Here is a 19,962-nt window from a genome sequence, read left to right on the forward strand (position 1 = left end):
GAGGTAATTATTTTGAGATCATTGCGCATAGAATGAAGGTTACAAACTCAAGTGGCTTATTTGCTAGGATATGGTCAATCAAAGCTTGCTAATATAACTTGATTTTCATTGCTTCACCGGGTCATTTACTCTCTTACTCATTAATGTTAGTGTCAAACATTACCAAAATTGTTGATCATACATTGACATTTACACTGTGTTTGTTTGAGGTGAAATAGGGGAGAGAGAAGTTGGAGAGAAAGAAGTTGGAGAGAGATGTCAAACTTCTTCTGTTTGGTTTGGAAAGAAGTTGGGGAGAGAGACTGCTTTAATATGGGGCCCACCGCCTTTTTGTTTCTGCGCTAACATGCGAAGAAAGGGGGGAGAAACCAGCTTCGTTTTTTTGTTTCCTGTTCTACCCTTACTATTATTAATTAATTATTATCACAAGTCACTATTGTTTCTTCATATCTTCATTACTGCCATATGGTTATATGCTGTCTCTTAGATGCGTTCCACCATCTCACCGTGTACAAAGCTTTAATTTTTTCTGTTTCAAATGGATTTGCAGCAAACACCCCAATTAAGATCTTGTGTATTTTGGCTTAAATGGAAAACAACTAAGGCTTGGTACTACTCTCAAGTCGCAAGTTTCTCTTTTTCTATAATTAATTTTCATTATTTTTTAACTTTTTCTTTACATTTGCTTTTCCGAAAGAAAAAAAAAACTCCCCTATTTTGTTAATTTTTTTTATCCTATTTAGTCAATTAATTTGATAATAGCAACATCAGGAAAATGAAATAATTAATTAACACTTAGACAATTTTTTTATAAAGATGACTTTATAAGGTAAGGGCTTTTTTGTCAATTTGTTAAATCATTATAAATCTCTCTTCTCTATTTCTCTTATCTTTCTCTTATTCCAAACAATCTATCAAATCTACTCTATTTCTCACATATTTCTCTCTTTTCATACTCTCTCTCACCTATTTCTCTCTTCACAATTTCTCTTCACAACCAAACACAGACGGGTCATACACCCTCCGGTCACTATTATAAGCAAAAAACTACATTTTAGATTCATTCATTAAATGATGTATGTGGTCTTTATTATGAACCACATACATCATTTAATGAATGAATCTAAAATGTAGTTTTTTGCTTATAATAGTGACCGGAGGGTGTATATAGGAACAAATGTATTCAGTGATGTATTATGCTCCAGCACGGGCAGACGCCCTGCCCTACAAATGTTTCAAAGGGCTCCTTGCACAAGGTCTGTTGGGTCAGCAGGACTCGCAGTACCCAAGGCCGTACGCCCGCATCAATGCTTGGAAGCAATATGGTCTATGGCATAGGCTGTACGCGGGACCATGCAGGAAATGAATGCTCCGTGGCACAAACTCCACATGGGACCAAGCACCAAATGGCTTATCTGTGGCACAGGCTATGCTCATGTCCCTAAAGAACTACAGTTGTCCAATATACCCCTTTAGACAAAAAAATTGTTTATATGATTCAATATGCTTCGCTTTCATATATGATATTTAAATCTAAGCAAGTGAAAAGATAAAGTAATTCCTCTTTACATAAACTCACTCACAAGTCCGAGTAACATGTCAAAGTTACATTAGCTACCGTATAAATAACATAAAACAAAAATTCCATTTCAGTCGCATTTGGACATGCGAAGCAAGCAATGAAATCACCTGGATCTGTACTTTCCCACTACTCAGTTGTGTACAATTCAAATGCAGTACGTAAAGAAAGCCCTATATGTGGAGGTTCTTTGTATTGAGGCACAAATTTTGCTTGTTTTGCCTTTCACCATCACTGTCCCTCAATCACATTTTTTAATTCTATTGCTGGAGATGAATACTAAAATTGAAATCTGCAAACGTTCCAAAACTTCAGTACCAGTTGTATCAAGATCAGTGAAACCGGAAATTCCAAATGAAAGTTAGCCAGTGTAGCAACATAGTATCAGGTCGGTCATAAACCATCAAGGCCACCACCGAGAAATGTGTAGTCATCCATGATAATAAGACTGATTTGGATCCAATATTTCTCATTTTTATGAAACCTAATTTGCCTTACGTGTGGATGGCACTGCTGAATTACATTGAATGTTTTTTGTGTATGTATTTGTGAGGGCAAATAGTAACAGAACAAAAACAACTTGGGCACTCACGATACCAAAGTGACTAATACTATTTCCAATTTCCATCCAACTTCCCGTATTGCGAACCTGCCAACCATAAATTTTTCTATCAGGATACCTGCCTCAAATATATATCCTCCGGCACCAAAATTAGCGGTGCCAGAAAAAAAAAAATACAAGTTTAATTTAGCAGTTGCAGTGAAAAGGAAACAATAAAGAAAGTAGACTAGAGGCCATTTTAACATGAGCCCTGATGTTGAAAAAAATAGTATTTTACGAAATAAAATGAAAGGGTACACGGACTGGCTGACCATACGTATTGTGAACCACAGTTACAGCAATATATACGGACTGGCTGACCATTTTCTCCTATTTTGCACCATCTCCTTCTCTATGTTATCTCTGATGTCTCTGTTCTCTTTCAATTTTAATCTGTTCTGATCATGATATATTATTTGGTTTGTCAATTTAGTTAATTGCTCTTGATATACGTGGTTAGTTTATTTGTTATTATTTTTATTATATTCTTAACTGTGTCTGTATATATTATATTTTAAGTATGGCCACCATGTTTCGGGGCCATAGGCTGCAATACCATCTGCCATTGATAACATTGTTTTCTGCAATAACTGATACTTGACTTTCTCTCTATTGCTTTTATTTGTTTCATGTGATCACGTTCTCACATATGCATTACATAGCCGATCTCAAACACCAAAAAAGAGGAGGGTTGTGTTGGGTAATCAACAGGCAACCTAAAACAATGTTAAAGCTTCTTGGCACGGTTCCAGCAGATATGAATTATTTAGCATAAAAAAATCTGACTTTGACACACTGTTAATATTAATCATTATAATTTTTTTAAGCCAATTAGCCAACGGAAATGGCCAATTTTTTTTTTTTTTTTTTGAAGAAGCTAAATTAGCCCACCCAAATTGACACAGAGAGAATCGAACCTGAGACCTCGAGGAGGAGCACACTCCCAGGTCCCAAGCCAATACCACCGGACCAACCCAAGTGGGTTGATGGCCAATTATTGGTTATAATAGAATCAGGGTATTTCAAGCATTTTGGGTAAGAAATATAGTTGTCTCTAGAATGAAATGAGTACGATGTCAGCTACCAGAATTAATACGGTAAATTCAAGTTTCAAACCGGAAATTAAGGATGACAATTAGGGATTCATTAGTTCATAATTATGGGATCATTGGTTGACAACTATACCATTGTATATTCTTCACTTAAAATGTACTTAAAGTAATATGTTTGTCAGATTCCAACTTTTTAAGTAGTCTCTTCTCTTGTCTGTCTTTCAAACCTTTTTATATTTCATACTATCAATATGACTATCATTTTTTATCACTAAATATATACAAAATATTAATAAACAGAATAGATCAATGAAGTGAAAGAAAACTACAAAAGACATGACACTAGGAGCCCAAACAAAAAGAAAACGGGTGAAAAAAGCATAGAAGTTGATGGTAATGGAAGAAGCAATCACAACATCTACGGCATTTCAAATTATGGAATGATGGCATATAAAGGATATGAAAAATCAAAAACTGCCTGAATATAAACGAATTTACAAAAATCTATGCAACCTAAATGAAATTATAAAGAAAAGGATGAGTATACCAGAAAGAAAAAGTGAATGGTCATCACATCTGAGAATAATATAACAAGAAAGTAGCATCCCATCCTTGGAACTTGGTTAAGTTTGGTTATTGCACTAAATGCACATCTGCAGTTGCATCCATTGCAAATAATATTAGATGAACAATAGTAAGAAAAGATATAGAACCAAAACAAAGGTTACAATACAAGTCATAACAAGTTAGTAAGGAACAGAATATGTAAATGTTATAACTTGAAAGACAGAGTAATCTAGAAAACATTATTTAAGATATATGTACCATTGAAACATTATTTATGTAATCTACATATTATATCATTTAAACACTATTTTCTCCTATTTAGTTTTTGGAAAAAGAAAAGGTTATTATAAAGTTTATCATGTTTTATTTCATAAAATGCAAGAACTAGATGTATTCAAGATGCTATCAGTTTTAAAGTGGATAATAAATCTCTCTTTGCAAAAAAAATTGTTCCTGCTTTAATTTTAAGAAGTTAAAATGATCACATATCATTTATTTTAGAAGCTTTGTAAGCAAGAAAGGACTTCCCATCTATTTTAGGAAACGAGTCTCAAAGATGTATACTTCAGGGACATTTATAAATAGTGTTAACGTGCACTTACATTACAAGTATGAAGGGTATAAATAACTTGAAGATAAGCAGTGCTGCCATCAGAAACGGCTGCAATTGGGAGGAAATATATCAGTGCAAAAGCTTATTAAAAGTAATAAGTCAGGAATTAAGGGAATTTCAATTTTACTTACACTAAAGACTGTAATGAACCGATAGACAGATGAAATCTCAAAACTAGCAATACTGGCAAAATTTCCCGTTCCAAAGAAGGCAATGTTGAACAAAACCATCTGCATGATGCAGTAATTTCTTGACATGTCAAAAATGTACTATTTATATAAATAGTGATTTAGAGCCGATCTGATGTACATTATGAATATAACAAGAAATCTATCTGTAATTCTACATGCTTTGGTTCCCTGAATGTCAATAAGCATTATTTGAGTATTATTAAAGTATGCTTCAATCATGTCATATCGTGTAACTTCTGCTGTTCCTTATGGCATCATATTGTGTATTGTTCATCTATTTATTGATTACATTTTAGTGTAGTAGCTTCTTCCCTTACAGTTATTCAGATGTGTATTGAACATATTATCAAGAAAAGACAGAAGCAGAAACGAGAGATCAGAAAAGGAGTAGCAAAAGAAAATAAAAGAGGAAAGTGTAACAAATAGAAAACTACAAATCTTAGAAAAATCAAAAAGCAAGAGGAAATGCTAATGTAGCAGTAATTTATTTATTCAATTCTAAAATCCTAAAGATTTTTTAAACTACAATTTCCAAATCATATAATTGTTACATACTAATATAATATTTAAAATGTAAATTCTAATCCCATTCTCTTTTACATTGCTAAATTCAAAGTTTAGTGATTCCTTAATCATCAAGGTAACTCATACACACAACTGAATTAAAAAACTGCAAGATAAGAAAGACGTCAACCTTAACCTACAAACAGAATAGCACTCCACACCCCTTAATAGAAAACGCAAATGATGTCTGCTAGAGAAATCTATTGAGTAAGATGGAAAATTTAGCTCAAATTTAAACCAACACTTAAATAATAGTTTTCTTTTTAACGTTCAGCAGCATATGTTGAGTGCCTTGTAACATTAAATTGATTGTTTATTAGCCATTTGTAGTAACATTATAGGCAACCATTGTTGAATTTTTCACATAAGGCAACTATTGTTGAATTTTTCACATAAAGTGACACGTGAACGACGATGGCTTAACAACTTCAATGAACCGTTTGACCCTTGTAGATGGGGGGAGCAAGATGACCAGCAACACCTCACAAGCAATATCAGCACATTGAGGGGCTCTGGCTAGGTTGGCATTTTCAGCCATCTGCGATGATTTTCAGACGATGATCCATAAAATGATATGTGATAACATATTCAATGGACAGGGCAGAGAAATTAGAAGATGAGACTACCGATCTTTGGATTTTATCTCAGACCTCGTACAAGTTGCAAAGCAATGAAAAAAAAAACCATGGATAATTGCTAAGGTTTCTTTGTTTTTCTCAAGAATGGATAATTGTTAATGTTAAACAGAACATTCCATTCCATTTATAAAAAAACTAACAGTCAGAGGAAGTTAATGGATTGTGCATCATTCCATGAAGCTTTATGCAGCGTTAGTTTAAATTACTTTACTCAACAAAAGGATACTCAACTTTAATCAAGTAATTAAGGAAAAAAGACAGAAGAATAAGACTTACGAAGGCCAATGGGATTCTCACATCAGAGAGCTGCAAAGATCTATTATCATATCCAAGGTTGAGATGATTCGTAACATTTTTAATGGAATTTGACGACGAGTTCAAAATATTTAAGTTGAAAAGTGTATTTTCAAAGAGTATCCATGCCATAAGTACAAGACCAAGAGCAGCATAGAATACAGCTTCATATCTGCACAGGAATCAAGATAGAAAGGGTAAATACATATGCATCATTACATCAACAAGAGATTCAGAGAGAAATTAAAAAAGGTTTGGTGAAAGAAAAAAAAATACCCAATGGAGAGAAGAAGGAATGGAGGTGCAAAGCCAAGGAATATGGAAGTAAGTCGAGATAAGATGCTATTTTCTGAAAACAGGGGGAGTGCCATAGAAAAACCTAAAGAAGAGGCGGTCAATATAATTCAGCACTGAATCTTCAATTTAAAATGGTTTATGCAGCACAGTAAATTTACAAGCAACAACTATAACCAAAGAATTGTCCTACTAGGTGGGGCCGACTACACAGATCAAACAATATCAGAACGTCCTTTATGAATCATGTCTAAAGATAGACGAAAGCAATGACGTAAAAGTAGATATAGGAAGGTGATCACTCACTCCTGGGAGTATCTATCATAAGTAGTTTGATTGCAATTTCTTCATTTCCTGTAGCCTTTACAAATGCAGACTACTTACTACTGGAATAGAGTGATAACCAAGATATTGTTTTTAGGAAAATCTGTGTTAGTCTTGGAGGGGCTTTAGTCTTGGAGGGGCTCTTTCAAAAACGAGAGTGTGTGGTCACCATACAATGGTTAATTACAAAAGAAGACTAAAGGCTCATAAATATGACTGAAATCATAATATTTTAGACCTAAACTACAGCAACTTAAGCTAAGCAGCTACGAAAAAACTAAGCATTACAAGTGTTAACCAGTAAGCTATCTAATATGAGGAGCAAGTAGATCTATGTGATACAACATGGGGTTAAAAAATTTAAGAAAAGGAGAAGAATGAAGAGTCAAAACTATACCAGCAACGCTCCAATTTATCAACTGGTGAAATGCATGCAACTCTTGGTTTTCAGTTCTGTGAGTAGTTGATAAATACACCATGAGTGAAGATAAGGCAACCAAAAGAGCCTGGGGATAGACAACAAAAGGAAACCGGTGGGTTTCTCATACATTATGCACAACTAAGCTTCCAAAATTCAAACACAAATGGCAAAGAAGTGATGAGATGAACCTGAAGGTAAAATAGGGTTGAATATTTGGGATTTTTCAGTTCACAATTGCATATACTTTGCCAATACTTACTCCCGCCAGCATGTAAAGCTAGCCACCTCGCAGCTATTCCTATAATGATAATAACCGCACCACTACTAACTCTGCAAACATAATAGTTTGACATGTTCAACAATGTTATATGGATTCAAGGGTCGATCAAGTACTCCCTCCGTCTCACAATAGGTGCCCCTTTTGAGTTTTACACAATTATTAAGGAAATGATTAGTAATGTTGATTTTAATGGTAAAATATATTTAATTTACTAAACCACCCTCATTATTTATAGATTTATAGTTAGTGGAGTAGTTAGATGATTGAAATGCAATAAATAAGGGTGTGTTAATGGAAAAGAATAATAAATGTTGTATTGATATTGTAAAAGAGACAAATCATTTGAGACAAAGAAAAACAGTAAAGAGGACACCTATTGTGATACGGAGGGAGTAATAAAGATGAAAAGTAATGAATGTATCTTATTATGTACTTATTTTCAATTGTAAATATACAACGGAAAATCAGATAAATAAGTCTACAAATTATATCCCGCTAGTATCCTATCGGAATGAAAAGACAAGGTTTGGAGAGAAAGTGAAGACAAAATCATATTACGAAGGTTTCTGTAATTTTGAGCAGAACGAATTATCATCTGAAAAATACAGCACGCATGGGTCTATGTACAACAACAAAATAGGCATAACAATATAACTACCTACCTGATTTTAGATCAGACAATACCGACTCACAAATTTTAGTTATGGGTACAAATATTCAAGTAACTTTAGCTAAGAAATGATCTATAATAACTACATTGTAATATGGAAGGGTAACAATCCAATACTAGAGAATTAAAAAAATGCAGTGAGAAATTAAGTATCATGCTTGGATTTTAAGGTGCTGAACTCTCGAACCTTAAAATCTTTGACTATCATGTTTAGAAATTAAGTATCGGGAGTTCAGTTCAGCAGCTTGGTTGACTATCATTTCCAAACATTAATAGACTTGGGCTTTGGCAAACAAAGTGGTAATTATATATTTAGTGGAAGTGACTTACACTAATAGATTATTGTCAGGAATTTCTGCTGGCATCAATGTGAAAATAGACAAAAACCAACATGCACTGCAGACATATATCGGTATGCCAGATCTCCAGGGAATTGATTTAAAGAGATAAATTGAAGCCGTGGCCCCAGCAATTAAAAAACAGCCGGTGTAGAGTTTCCTGTCAGTGAAGCTGTTAACCTACAATGTATACCAAATATTTCATCAGATGAAACATAACCACATTTGTGTTTGACTATAGTAATAATTAGGATTATTAACTCAATTTCTTATCTTAGTTTGCTCGGTTTACTATTTTTCCTTATTTCGAGATATTCTCTCTTGCATATGTATTTTTACATCTCCATTGGCTATGCAAGACAGTTATTATAATTCTAAACAATTCAATTCCTAGGTTAGACAATATTGTGGAAAATATACATACCAGGAACTCAGCAATAAAAACTGAGACAGCAAGAGTCGCGAGCAGCTTAATAATGTAATTCATTCTTCTTTGAAATAAGTGTTTCCATAATGCCTTTATAAACTGGTATTGACTAATTATTTGAACCCATAGAAATGATGTCATTATCATGTACGCATGGTAAAGAGGAGGAGAATGCTCCAACAAAAATAGCAAAGAAAGCATTCCAGTCACAATACATCCACATAGATATATCTGCAAAAGAAGATAGCATAGATTATCAATAATGCTTGCATGAATAGTAAATCAATAAGAATAAACGTTTTTCAGCTAAGAATTACAATTCACTTAATTTCCATATAATTCAAACAAAAAAAAAAAATTCTATATAAATATGTGCATTTTCTCCAAAAAAAATGTCTTTATTGCATTTGACTCCATGTAATAGCAGCTCAGACAGCTAATAACATACTGGAAAAACTAATGATAAAAAAATAAAAAATATTGGTAAAACTAAGCTTTCACAAACATTACTTTTCCATGACTATTTCTCTCATCTGCTCGCTCCATTCCAAAAATAGTCCCTGGCAGTGAAGTATAAGATTGCAGCACGTGAAGAACAAGATAGATCATCCAACCAACATACCCAAGGGTAATTACAGACATGAGCATCAGCCAGTCATAAGTCTGAAAATAGTGAAGTCCTTGCAATGCCAAACTTCTAAGGTTTTCGGATAAATCCATTGCAGCATCGTAATCTCTAGCCAATATCAGACCCTCAATTTTGTCCAATATTGATGAATAATGAGACAGTGGTTTGAAAGGTTTAAAGTATAACAAATGCGACTGCTTTATATCTGAATTTGTTAATGAAACCAACATTCTTCAATCTATTTTACTTCTACATTATCTCCATGAGTAAAACATAATTTTTATTATTTCCTTAAATAACATATCTCACGAATTGGCCTGCTGAGTACTTAAAATTTTACAATTTATAGTAACACCATTTGGCATATTCTAGTCTACAAAAAAAAAATGTATATTCATTTTGTAAACCATAATGGAAGATGCCATGCTACAGACGACGAAAAATCAGTACATATCAAATACAATAGATCAGTTATGTGAAGGATACGTGATTTACGAAGAAACTGGTTCAGAATTTCCTTTGTATTGGATAGAACAGCTTCAACTTCTTCAGCCTGGAACATAGTATACATTAATTATTAGAAAGAGCATCCCCTGATTATCTTCAGAACATTTTTTGTTTCAATTAAAATATTTAACAAAAACAGATTAACATGCTTTCCACCAAAATCAAGAAGTCAGTTACCAATCAGAACTAAATGAATATACCTTGGTCATGTTAATGTAATCTCGAGGCAGAATACCGACTGAATTAACAGGACATGGCAGACCAAGTAATGTAGACTGTAAGAAAAATTAACAAGTACATCAGATAATGAAACCTAAGGATGGACAGATAGATACACATCATGCTTTGAACACGTCGTCTAAGAAAAAGATCATAACCATGAGTGGTGCAATATCAGCCTGATTGACATCCACCCTTTCTATCCCATGCAAGCCCCATTCAATTGGTGTCGGCGCATCATGTACGTGATCATCAACAAACCTAAAACCACGATCAGAATGGTTGCTGCTAGATATTGGCATTGGATGTTTAACACCAGCTCCCCATACAACAAGGGGAGTATCAGTGTTTGTAGGATGCCCATCTCCGTGGCTTCCTATGATGACAAATAAATAAGTAATTAAATAAAAGATAAAAGCGTATATAAAACCTTTTTTTATTTTAAATCAGGACACAAGCAGAAAACAAACCCAGTTAATTGGAAATCGAAGATTCTTTAATGTCAAAGGTAACAGAACTCCAAAGCAATGACCCAATGTACAAATTTTTGTATATATTACAATCCTACCATGAGAGACAACTGATGGAATAAATGCTAAACTACGGTTGTACAATTACTGTCTTACATTTATAACAAGCAATATAAAACACTTCAAATGCTGGTAATAGCAGAGTTGGTCGATATTTACAAATTCTTTTGACAAACTATTACTTAACATTTTTCACATCTAAAATGAAATTTACAAATTTAAATTTAAGTGTTGCAGCCTATGTCCCCTTACAAAATATAACATACAAGAATATGCAGTTATAAAGATGGAAAAAAAAGTGTTGCAACCTTTGTCACTCATTCCATGATCTGCTGTAAAAACATATGATGTAAGGTTATCCTTGAAATAATCTTGAACAAGATTATACACACTTTCAGCTACATGGTCAACAACCTTAACATTGTTGAGATAGATTGAAGAAAAGGGCCTATGTGCATGTCCATTGGAGTCACATCCAAGTAGGTGCAGGAATACAACAAGATTATCCTGCTGCAACAACTTCTTTAATTTTGGGTCTTCATTGTACCGATTGAGAAGGCTTTGAAATTTATCAAGAGACCACAAATCCAGGAATGATGCATCTGCATTAAGAAATCAAAGTACTACGTTTATGAAAATTAAGATTGGACATTTTAATAAATAGCAGGCAATAGTTTTACTATCTTAAGTTCCTAATTAGCAGGACCAAGAAAACATGTTAAGATAACACTCTGAGCACACCACAGTACAATTTACCGCCAAGAAAGTTTAAAAAGCACCACTGTTTAAAATAATGCAAGAAAGGATTCTCAATATTTGTAAATTAGAATTAAATACAACAACAACAACGCCTTATCCCACTAAGTGGGGTCGGCTACATGGATCAAATGCCGCCATAATGTTCTATCAAAGACCATATTTGGATCCAACTCATTGACCTCTAAATCTTTTCTAATGGTTTCTCTAATAGTTTTCTTAGGTCTTCCTCTACCTCTTTTAACCTGACTCTCCGCCATTTGATCTACTCTTCTTACCACGGCGTCTACGGGCCTTCTCTCTACATGTCCAAACCATCTAAGCCTATTTTCTACCAACTTTTCTACTATAGGTGCTACCCCCACTCTCTCTCTAATGATGTCATTCCTAATCCTATCATGTCTAGTCTTACCACTCATCCACCGCAACATCCTCATCTCCGCTACGCTTACTTTACTCTCGTGTTGGCTCTTAATCGCCCAACACTCCGTACCATACAACATTGCCGGTCTGACTGCTGTCCGATAGAACTTTCCTTTCAGCTTAAGTGGTACTTTCTTATCGCACAAAACACCTGAGGCTCTTCTCCATTTCAACCACCCAGCTTGAATACGATGATGTACATCAGCTTCTATTTCTCCGTCATTTTGTACTATGGACCCAAGATATCTAAACCGTGTAACTTGGGGTATGATATGATCTCCAACTTTCACCTCTAAGGTAGACCCACTTCTCCTTTTACTGAAGTTACATTCCATATATTCCGTCTTGTTTCTACTCAGGCGGAAACCGTACGCTTCTAAGGCTTGCCTCCAAGTCTCTAGCCTCCCGTTTAACTCCTCCCTCGACTCACCAAGCAAGACTACATCATCTGCAAAAAGCATACATCTCGGTGCTAACTCTTGGATGTGTTCCGTCAGTACATCCAAAACTAAAGTAAAAAGATAAGGACTTAGGGTTGACCCTTGGTGCAGTCCTATTGTTATGGGAAAATCTCCGGTATCCCCATCCTGCGTCCTCACACTAGTCGAAGCCCCCTCATACATATCCTGGATAGCTCTAATATAGGCAATCCTCACCCCTTTCTTCTCCAGGGCTTTCCACAAAATCTCTCTAGGTACTCTATCATACGCCTTCTCCAAATCAATGAAAACAAAGTGCAGGTCTTTTTTATCCGTCCGATATCGCTCCATCACGCGTCGAAGTAAGTAGATCGCTTCCATAGTCGACCTCCCAGGCATAAAACCAAATTGGTTATCCGTAACGTGAGTCTCTTTTCTTAGTCTTCGCTCAATTACCCTTTCCCATAACTTCATGGTATGACTCATTAGCTTAATTCCCCTATAATTCGCGCAATCTTGTATATCCCCCTTGTTCTTATAGATTGGAATTAAGGTGCTTCTTCTCCACTCGTCCGGCATTTTCTTCGTCCTCATAATCTCGTTGAAAAGTTTTGTGAGCCACCCAATTCCTCTATCGCCAAGACTTTTCCACACTTCAATAGGTATGTTGTCCGGCCCAACTGCCTTGCCATTACTCATCCTTTTCAACGCTTCTTTCACCTCGTGCTCCCACATATCCTTTGTTTGTCACCCTTTAAATTAGAATTAAATAAGGCCAAATTTTAGAACATTATAATTTTCAAATACTTTCAAAAGTGTCTATGTGTAGGGGTAGGGGAGGGGAGCTTGGGGTGACGGAGAAACCATAAATACAACTAGAAAAACACAGGAAATATGTGCTGGATAAATGTCTATGTGTAATGAGGGTCAAATCTTTGAAACTAAAGCTAAAAATTTTGCATGAAATCTATGTTTCTTGATTTACTCAACTCTTTGTGCTTGTTTTCTGGTCGCTGAAGAGAACTAAAAGAGAGGCAGGGTGGGAAAGCACTGGTAATGAAATATTGCTGACGATGCATAAAAAAAATGAATAACATATCATGCATCTTCCTAGTATAACTTCACAAAAATGACAAGAAATTTTAAAAAGTATATAAACTCGGAAGCTAAGCATCTATAAATTTAATGAAATTATAAGTTTTAGGTAAAAAAAAGGAGGGAGGAGAAGGAACATATACATGAGCCTTTAATATCTCCGAGCTCCAAGTTGGTTCTTCTCTTAGTATGTGAACTTAATCGAAAAGTCCCTTCATTGTCTTGAATCTATCCAATTCCATCCGGTGATCAATTGTAAAATCTGAACCTTCTATCGGGGCAATTCACTCGCTAATCTCATATAAACCAAATAAGAATTTACTATCCAGATTGAAGTTTTACTAAAAATGGAACCTAATAAATCCTAATAAGTAAATTTTCAATACCAAAGTAACATGCTTTGATATAAATAAAGACAGCCCATAAAACTTAAAGAACGAAGATATTTACATAGGATTAAGATAGTAAACAACATGTTGAGAGCTGTGTGATTACAAATTCCAATAAGTTGCAACTATCTTGCATGCCTTTTTATATTATGACTCTTGAAGTTTGCGGCTGTTTGTTTTTTAGCACTATCCATAGGTTCTTAGATATAAGTATGTTAGGTTTTGAGTCTCCACCTGCAAGCCTTCACAAGTGGAGTCATTCTAAAACTTAATGTCATATATTTAAGAAACTACATATAGAGCTAAAAACAGATAGTTGCAAACTTCAAGAAGAGTTAAAAACAGAAAGTTGCAAACTTCAAGAATTGCAATTATTTATTTTCGACTTTGGACATCAAATTGTGTTACTTTAGTAATTGGAAATTTGCTTATTCCTTATATTATTAGGATCAATAATGTTAAAAACTTCAATTCACATAGTGAAATTTTATTTGGTTTATATGAGACCATCGAGAGAATGATCCTAGTAGAAGGATCAAATTTTACAACGGACAACAACTTGTAGATTCAAAACAGTCAAGGGACTATTTGGAATGAATATGGCAATAGATATCAAGAACAAGAATCAACCTAGTGATATACCAGAGGATGGGGATTAACTAATGATCTTGGGGATGATAAATGAGACCCGTGGCCGAGAGTAGGTAGATTAAACTTTGTTGACCATTTGACACACTTGAATTTTGTGTAACGAGTCACTACGTTTTTGTCATTTTGTTTATAACTTGAATCTTGAATTATTTTGCCATTTTTCTTTGTTTTTTTTTGTTTTCTTAACTTAAAAATGTCATAATTATATTATTATTTTTTTGAAGAAGCTAAATTAGCCCATCTATATTGGCATTGGAGGGCATTGGAGAGAATCAAACCTGAGACCTTGAGGATGAGCACACTCTCGGGTCCCAAGCCAATACCACCAGGCCAACTCAAGTGGGTTTAATGTCATAATTATATTGATCACCTATCTTACAATTCATAAAAGAATTAATTCACGATTCATAAAATAAGTCTCCTGATTTAGTATATTTATGTCAATTTGACCACGAATTTGGGATAATTGAGGCCAAACTTCATCTAGGACAGCTGAGACCATACGGCATTTAGGACAGACAGGGTTATTCAATACCTGAGACAACTAGAGGCTGATATTAATTTATCTAAACCTGGTTTAAATTGGGAGAGAAAGGACTGCAAATTTATGCATGCTTTTATGCATTCTTAACCAAATTTAGTGGAACTTGATAGCAAAATAGTGGCAACATATTATGGAGGATACCACCCTGATACACTGTTAAAATTAAAGGAAATACGGAGATAGGGAAGTCAACAAAATAAAAAGTGTTGATTACCGTATCATCTAGAGAAACTGCCTATGTGGTGATTATAAGGTGTGGGAGGTCTTAACCTTAAAAGCAGGTTCCGTAGGATAGAGTTAGGTCTGCAACAACAACTAAGCCTTATCCCACTAAGTGGGGTTGGCTACATGGATCAAATTACCCCATAATGTTCTATTATAAACCATATTTGAATCAAACTCATTAACCTCTAAATCTTTCCTAATAGTTTCTCTTATAGTGAGTTAGGTCTATAGTCTAAATTCTAATATGGTAAAGAGTCTACCTTAGATGTAATACTAGATAAACATCTTTGTTATTCCACCTATATATGCCCACATTTAAACTGTCTGTCTATCCAGTCTTGGGCATGAGGAGAATTTGAGATCTTTGTTAATCAACCCTCACTAGTCCACGTCTCAGACATCTAGTCTTGAGCGTCAGGGAGGTGTTCAGCGTCTCACATCAACTAGATATATGACACAGGTAGCAGCTATAAGGTTTGAGTAGTCCAAAATTTACAAGTTAATTTTGTCGGCTTGGGTTAACTATAGAATCAAAAACTTTAGAAATACTTTGAATTGCAATTATGAAACAAAAAAAACTAAGCAGTACACAAAATTATACCAAACTCCTAATGCTAACATTATATGGAAACAAAACCAAGAAATATAATGAAATTTGAAAACTAATCCCAAGAGATAATCTAGAGACACATTTAATATTTTCTAAGCATTTTTAAAGGAGAGGAATGCAATCTAATTGTCTAAAAATATTACAGAAACTACATGTTATTTCTTTTTTTTTTTTTTTTGGGTACATAACTAAATGCTATTTTATTGAGTGAAATAGTATTAATTATTTTAAAAATAATATTAATTAAATAACACATATAGTCTACAATTCAATGGCCAGAAATTCAAGAAGCTACAAGCTAAATAAAAAAAATGTTTCAGAAACAAATCCTTTTATCGAAAACGACATCACTAAATTCAAAACTTAAGTATTGATTTGGTACTAAAAAATGAAAAGACAATGCTATGATTTAATGGAAATAGAAAATGATACACTTAAATTGATTTCTTTTTTTAAAAAATTAAATAAATACTTTTGTACCAAGGTGAATCTGTCACATGGATCAAACAATTCAATTATGAAGGTCCAAATTATGTCCTCAAACAAAAATCAATGGTAGAGGTTCAATTCATTATTGAAACAGCACATATTGAAAAACTACTGTGGAACTCAAACCAGTACCAGTAGCAAAATCTTCAAAATCGTGTGGATAGGTATCCCATGTGCTATGCTGCAAGGCACCACAGAAAATTGGAACTATGTCAGGACTTCCAAAAGAAATTGTATGTCGGCTTTTGTTAAACACCGAATCAAACTCAACAGGATTTGCCTTCCAACCTGCAACAAACCAAAACCAATCTTTCAGTAGACACTAGGCAGTAGAATATAGTCAAGCCTAGTCAACCATAAGCTGCTAGCTATGTCCCTATGTAGGGTTTCTAAAATATGATATGAAATTAGTCTTTTTCTTCGTTTTTTAACATTAAAACATCCAAACAATAGAAAAGTAATTTCACTACATCGCATGCCCTTGTGTTTCTGTTACATATCAAAAAATAAAGGAAGAAAATAGCACAGACCTTTCAAAACTGCACTGGGATCTTCATAGAAGCCAGCAATTATGGAAACATGTCCAGGCCTCGACTCGGTAGGAGGGCGAGCATGAGAAACTCCCCAACGACCTTGATTTTTAATTATGCTCCTCAAAAATGGTGCCCTGTAATTTCCTTCCGAATCAGGCTCATAGAACTTGTCAGCACGCAGACCATCAGCTGCGTCCAAATTCAAGTAAGTCAAAATTTCTTTTACTTATTGCTCAATGCTCATACCAATTCTGTTTCATTAAATGTCATATTTAGAATATTTTGTCTCACATTTAGAATATTTACTTGTCACATATTATTTGTCATTTTAAATTACCAATGAAACAGCAACTACTTTTTTCCACTAATATACTCTTATTTGTTGTATCCCCGATTACCTAACTACTACTTAACATACTTTAATAAATAAAAGTTATTTTATCAAAGAAATTAGTACACTCAACTTTTCTTAAGAATTGCACGTAACCTTAAACAACATTTAATACGAGACAACGGTAGTATTAACAACTTAAGGCTTCGTGCTATTAAAAAAACAACTTTAAGATCCGTTTACTATCAGGTAGTTTCAACCAACCTTCAATTAGATGAAATCCCCCAATTAGTAAACTCTTGTATGCCGCAGCTGAGCAGAAAGTATTAATTCTAGCTCACAAGAACTTATTGTACGCTCTCACTACCCTATATTTGCCTATGTAACTGACCCCTAAAATCAAGGGAACTAACTAACTAAAAGTTAGTTAGATTTGTGAGTGAGCTAGTGATCTCTAAATACATCACTCCTCTTGTAATCAAAATCAAAAAATCAATACACAAGAATTATACATAATTGTTTAGATTCATTCTCTCTATTCTCACATTATAGATTTTTAGAATTCTAACATTTACTTTTTACAAACATTTTATGTTTTCATTTTCTAAAATTTGTGTTTAAAAGTAGTACTTAGGTAAGAGATGGCCTGAACATGTATTTAGAAATGGGGGCAGTCCTCACCTCACAAGCCGGTTTTGTGGGGTTGTGTTAAGCCCAACCACAATCTCTAAGAGTGTTAATTATACATGCTAACAAAGAAATAACATACTCTTGAAGCAAACGATTGTGTGCATTTTTTGAAAACAATGAAAATATCAAAAGAATTATTTTCATTATTTCCCTAAATGCATCATCCCTAGCTAGCATTTCATCTTCTCTGAACCATAGTGGTAAACATCAAAAGTCTAATTCGAAAATGAAAATAGATAATGTTTTCTCAAAGTAAACAAACCTTAATTTTTTTGCCAAGTTATATTTAAGGGGTTAACTTATCTCAACAAGTATTTTCCAATACGCACTAGTTAGGGATCAAACAGCTGATCACATTCTTATAATCTTATAAGCCAAACTCCGGTCTCGAATATAAGCAACAAAAATGCTCTCCTTGATAAAATAGATAAATTTTAACTACTTCTAACTTATTTAATGTTACTATTCCTAAATTACTCTTCAATAAAAAAAAAATCTAACTAACCATTTGGAAAATACAATTACATCTTTTATTTCTAACTACTTCACTTTTCTTAAGGGGTATGAAACTATGAAGCACTCACACAGACCTAAATACCAGACCTAACACGTCGACATCAATAATAATTTGAAGAAAAAGAAAAATGACATAATTAAATGTAAAAGATATACATAGGTGTCATGTCAATTTCAAACACTGACACATGTCAGACATAAAACACGGCTTCTTTCATAAGAGTCCGTGCTATAAGATATCAAGTAGGCATCAAACCCAAAATCGGGATTTTGCTTCAGGTCGAAAGAGATGAGCAAAATCGACAATGGTAAAATTGCAACCAAAATCGAAGGATTTTACACAGCTACTTTTGTAGAATCGATATAAGAAATTGCAAAAATCGCAATCAAAATCGATGGATTTTACCAAAAAAAGATAATATTAAATGTATGTTATAAATGGTATATAGTCATAAATGACTTAGTTTATAAGAAATCGTAGAATTGCAATCAAAATCTATGGATTTTGCCTATTTTAGAATTCTACTATGGATTTGAGTCGTTGAAGGTGAAGAAAGTCGCAAAATCCTGGATTTTAGGATATAAGTCGGGATTTTGACAACAATGCATGTGACCACATGCTTACATACTAGTCAATTCTACTGGCATTTGACAACAACAACAACAACAACAACTAATATAATCCTTCCAAAAATGAAACAAACATAACATCAAACAGTTGGTGTGCATGTGTATATTTTCAGTGATAGCATATCATACCAACAAGTAGAACGAGTCGTTTAGCAGGAGCAGAGAATCTAGGAGGAACGGGATCGACGCCACGAACAACGGGAGATTTGAAGTAAATATCGAAAATGCTGAGCATATAAACAGCATGAAGAATCACTCCTAATACAACCAACCATCGTTCTCTTCGTTTTAACCATTTTGTTCGTTTGCTTGTGGTGGATTTCGCGCCTCTTATTTCTTCGTTTCCTAAGATCCCTTCGCCTCGCATTTTTGTACTCTTTTTGGTTTGGTGCGAGTGAAAGTGAAGTTTTGAAGTGAATGCGATGGAATGGTTTTACAGTGTTTAGTTGAGATGAGATTTGTTTTGTCTTAATCATGACTTATGAACCGTGAACAACCCAATACCCGGTTTTCGCCGGTGAATACCAACCCGGCCCATTCCATTATCATATTTTCTTAGTTTTTTTTTTTTTAATATAAAGCGAAAATCCGTATGCAATCTAAATTATGAAAAACATATTTAGCTAAGTAATGAGCAGCTTAGTTAGCTTCACGCTAACATAGCAAAAAAATTAAACTACGAAAATAAACATCAAAACTAATACAATCTACAATAATAAAGCCGTCATACGTGAGAGGTTGTTGAGGAGCATTCAGCGCCAAGACCACCTTAGAAGCATCTGATTCTGGGAAAAAAAATTGTCTTAAATTATAATTCATTTTACAATATTAATGAATCATTAATGCTTTTTTTCATATTATACCATTAAATATGTATTACTTCATTTTTTTTGTTTAGTTGCAATTAATAAAGGGCAATTTTGT

General features: G+C 34.0%; 1 protein-coding gene across 1 annotated transcript; it reads right to left on the minus strand.

Moving 5' to 3' along the window:
* Positions 1 to 1,542: 1,542 nt before the first annotated feature.
* On the minus strand, positions 1,543 to 19,491 carry LOC146906168 (sulfatase and phosphatidylinositolglycan class N domain-containing protein). Its single transcript, XM_085722748.1, has 18 exons — positions 19,168 to 19,491; positions 16,869 to 17,060; positions 16,471 to 16,626; positions 11,046 to 11,339; positions 10,366 to 10,583; positions 10,189 to 10,263; positions 9,968 to 10,034; positions 9,364 to 9,686; positions 8,851 to 9,084; positions 8,419 to 8,606; positions 7,327 to 7,468; positions 7,115 to 7,223; positions 6,376 to 6,478; positions 6,082 to 6,271; positions 4,544 to 4,642; positions 4,402 to 4,460; positions 3,780 to 3,885; positions 1,543 to 2,228 (listed from the first exon to the last, which is right to left on the minus strand). Exons 1-18 carry the CDS (start codon positions 19,403 to 19,405, stop codon positions 2,064 to 2,066), a joined length of 2,958 nt encoding a protein of 985 aa, XP_085578874.1. The 5' UTR covers positions 19,406 to 19,491; the 3' UTR covers positions 1,543 to 2,063.
* Positions 19,492 to 19,962: the final 471 nt, after the last annotated feature.

Source organism: Medicago sativa, chromosome 7 (assembly GCF_051527215.1).
Source record: "Medicago sativa cultivar Bolivia chromosome 7, Bolivia_mono, whole genome shotgun sequence".
Taxonomy (NCBI): Eukaryota; Viridiplantae; Streptophyta; class Magnoliopsida; order Fabales; family Fabaceae; genus Medicago; species Medicago sativa.

What these genes read in the sequence shown, in the direction of transcription:
- LOC146906168 (XM_085722748.1), bottom strand. Translation starts at nt 19,405, where the DNA reads ATGCGAGGCGAAGGGATCTTAGGAAACGAAGAAATAAGAGGCGCGAAA. An exon ending in TCCCAGTGCAGTTTTGAAAG is followed by an intron (nt 16,627 to 16,868) that starts GTCTGTGCTATT and finishes GGTTTGTTGCAG; the next exon opens with GTTGGAAGGCAAATCCTGTT. An exon ending in GATAAATTGGAGCGTTGCTG is followed by an intron (nt 6,479 to 7,114) that starts GTATAGTTTTGA and finishes CCTCTTCTTTAG; the next exon opens with GTTTTTCTATGGCACTCCCC.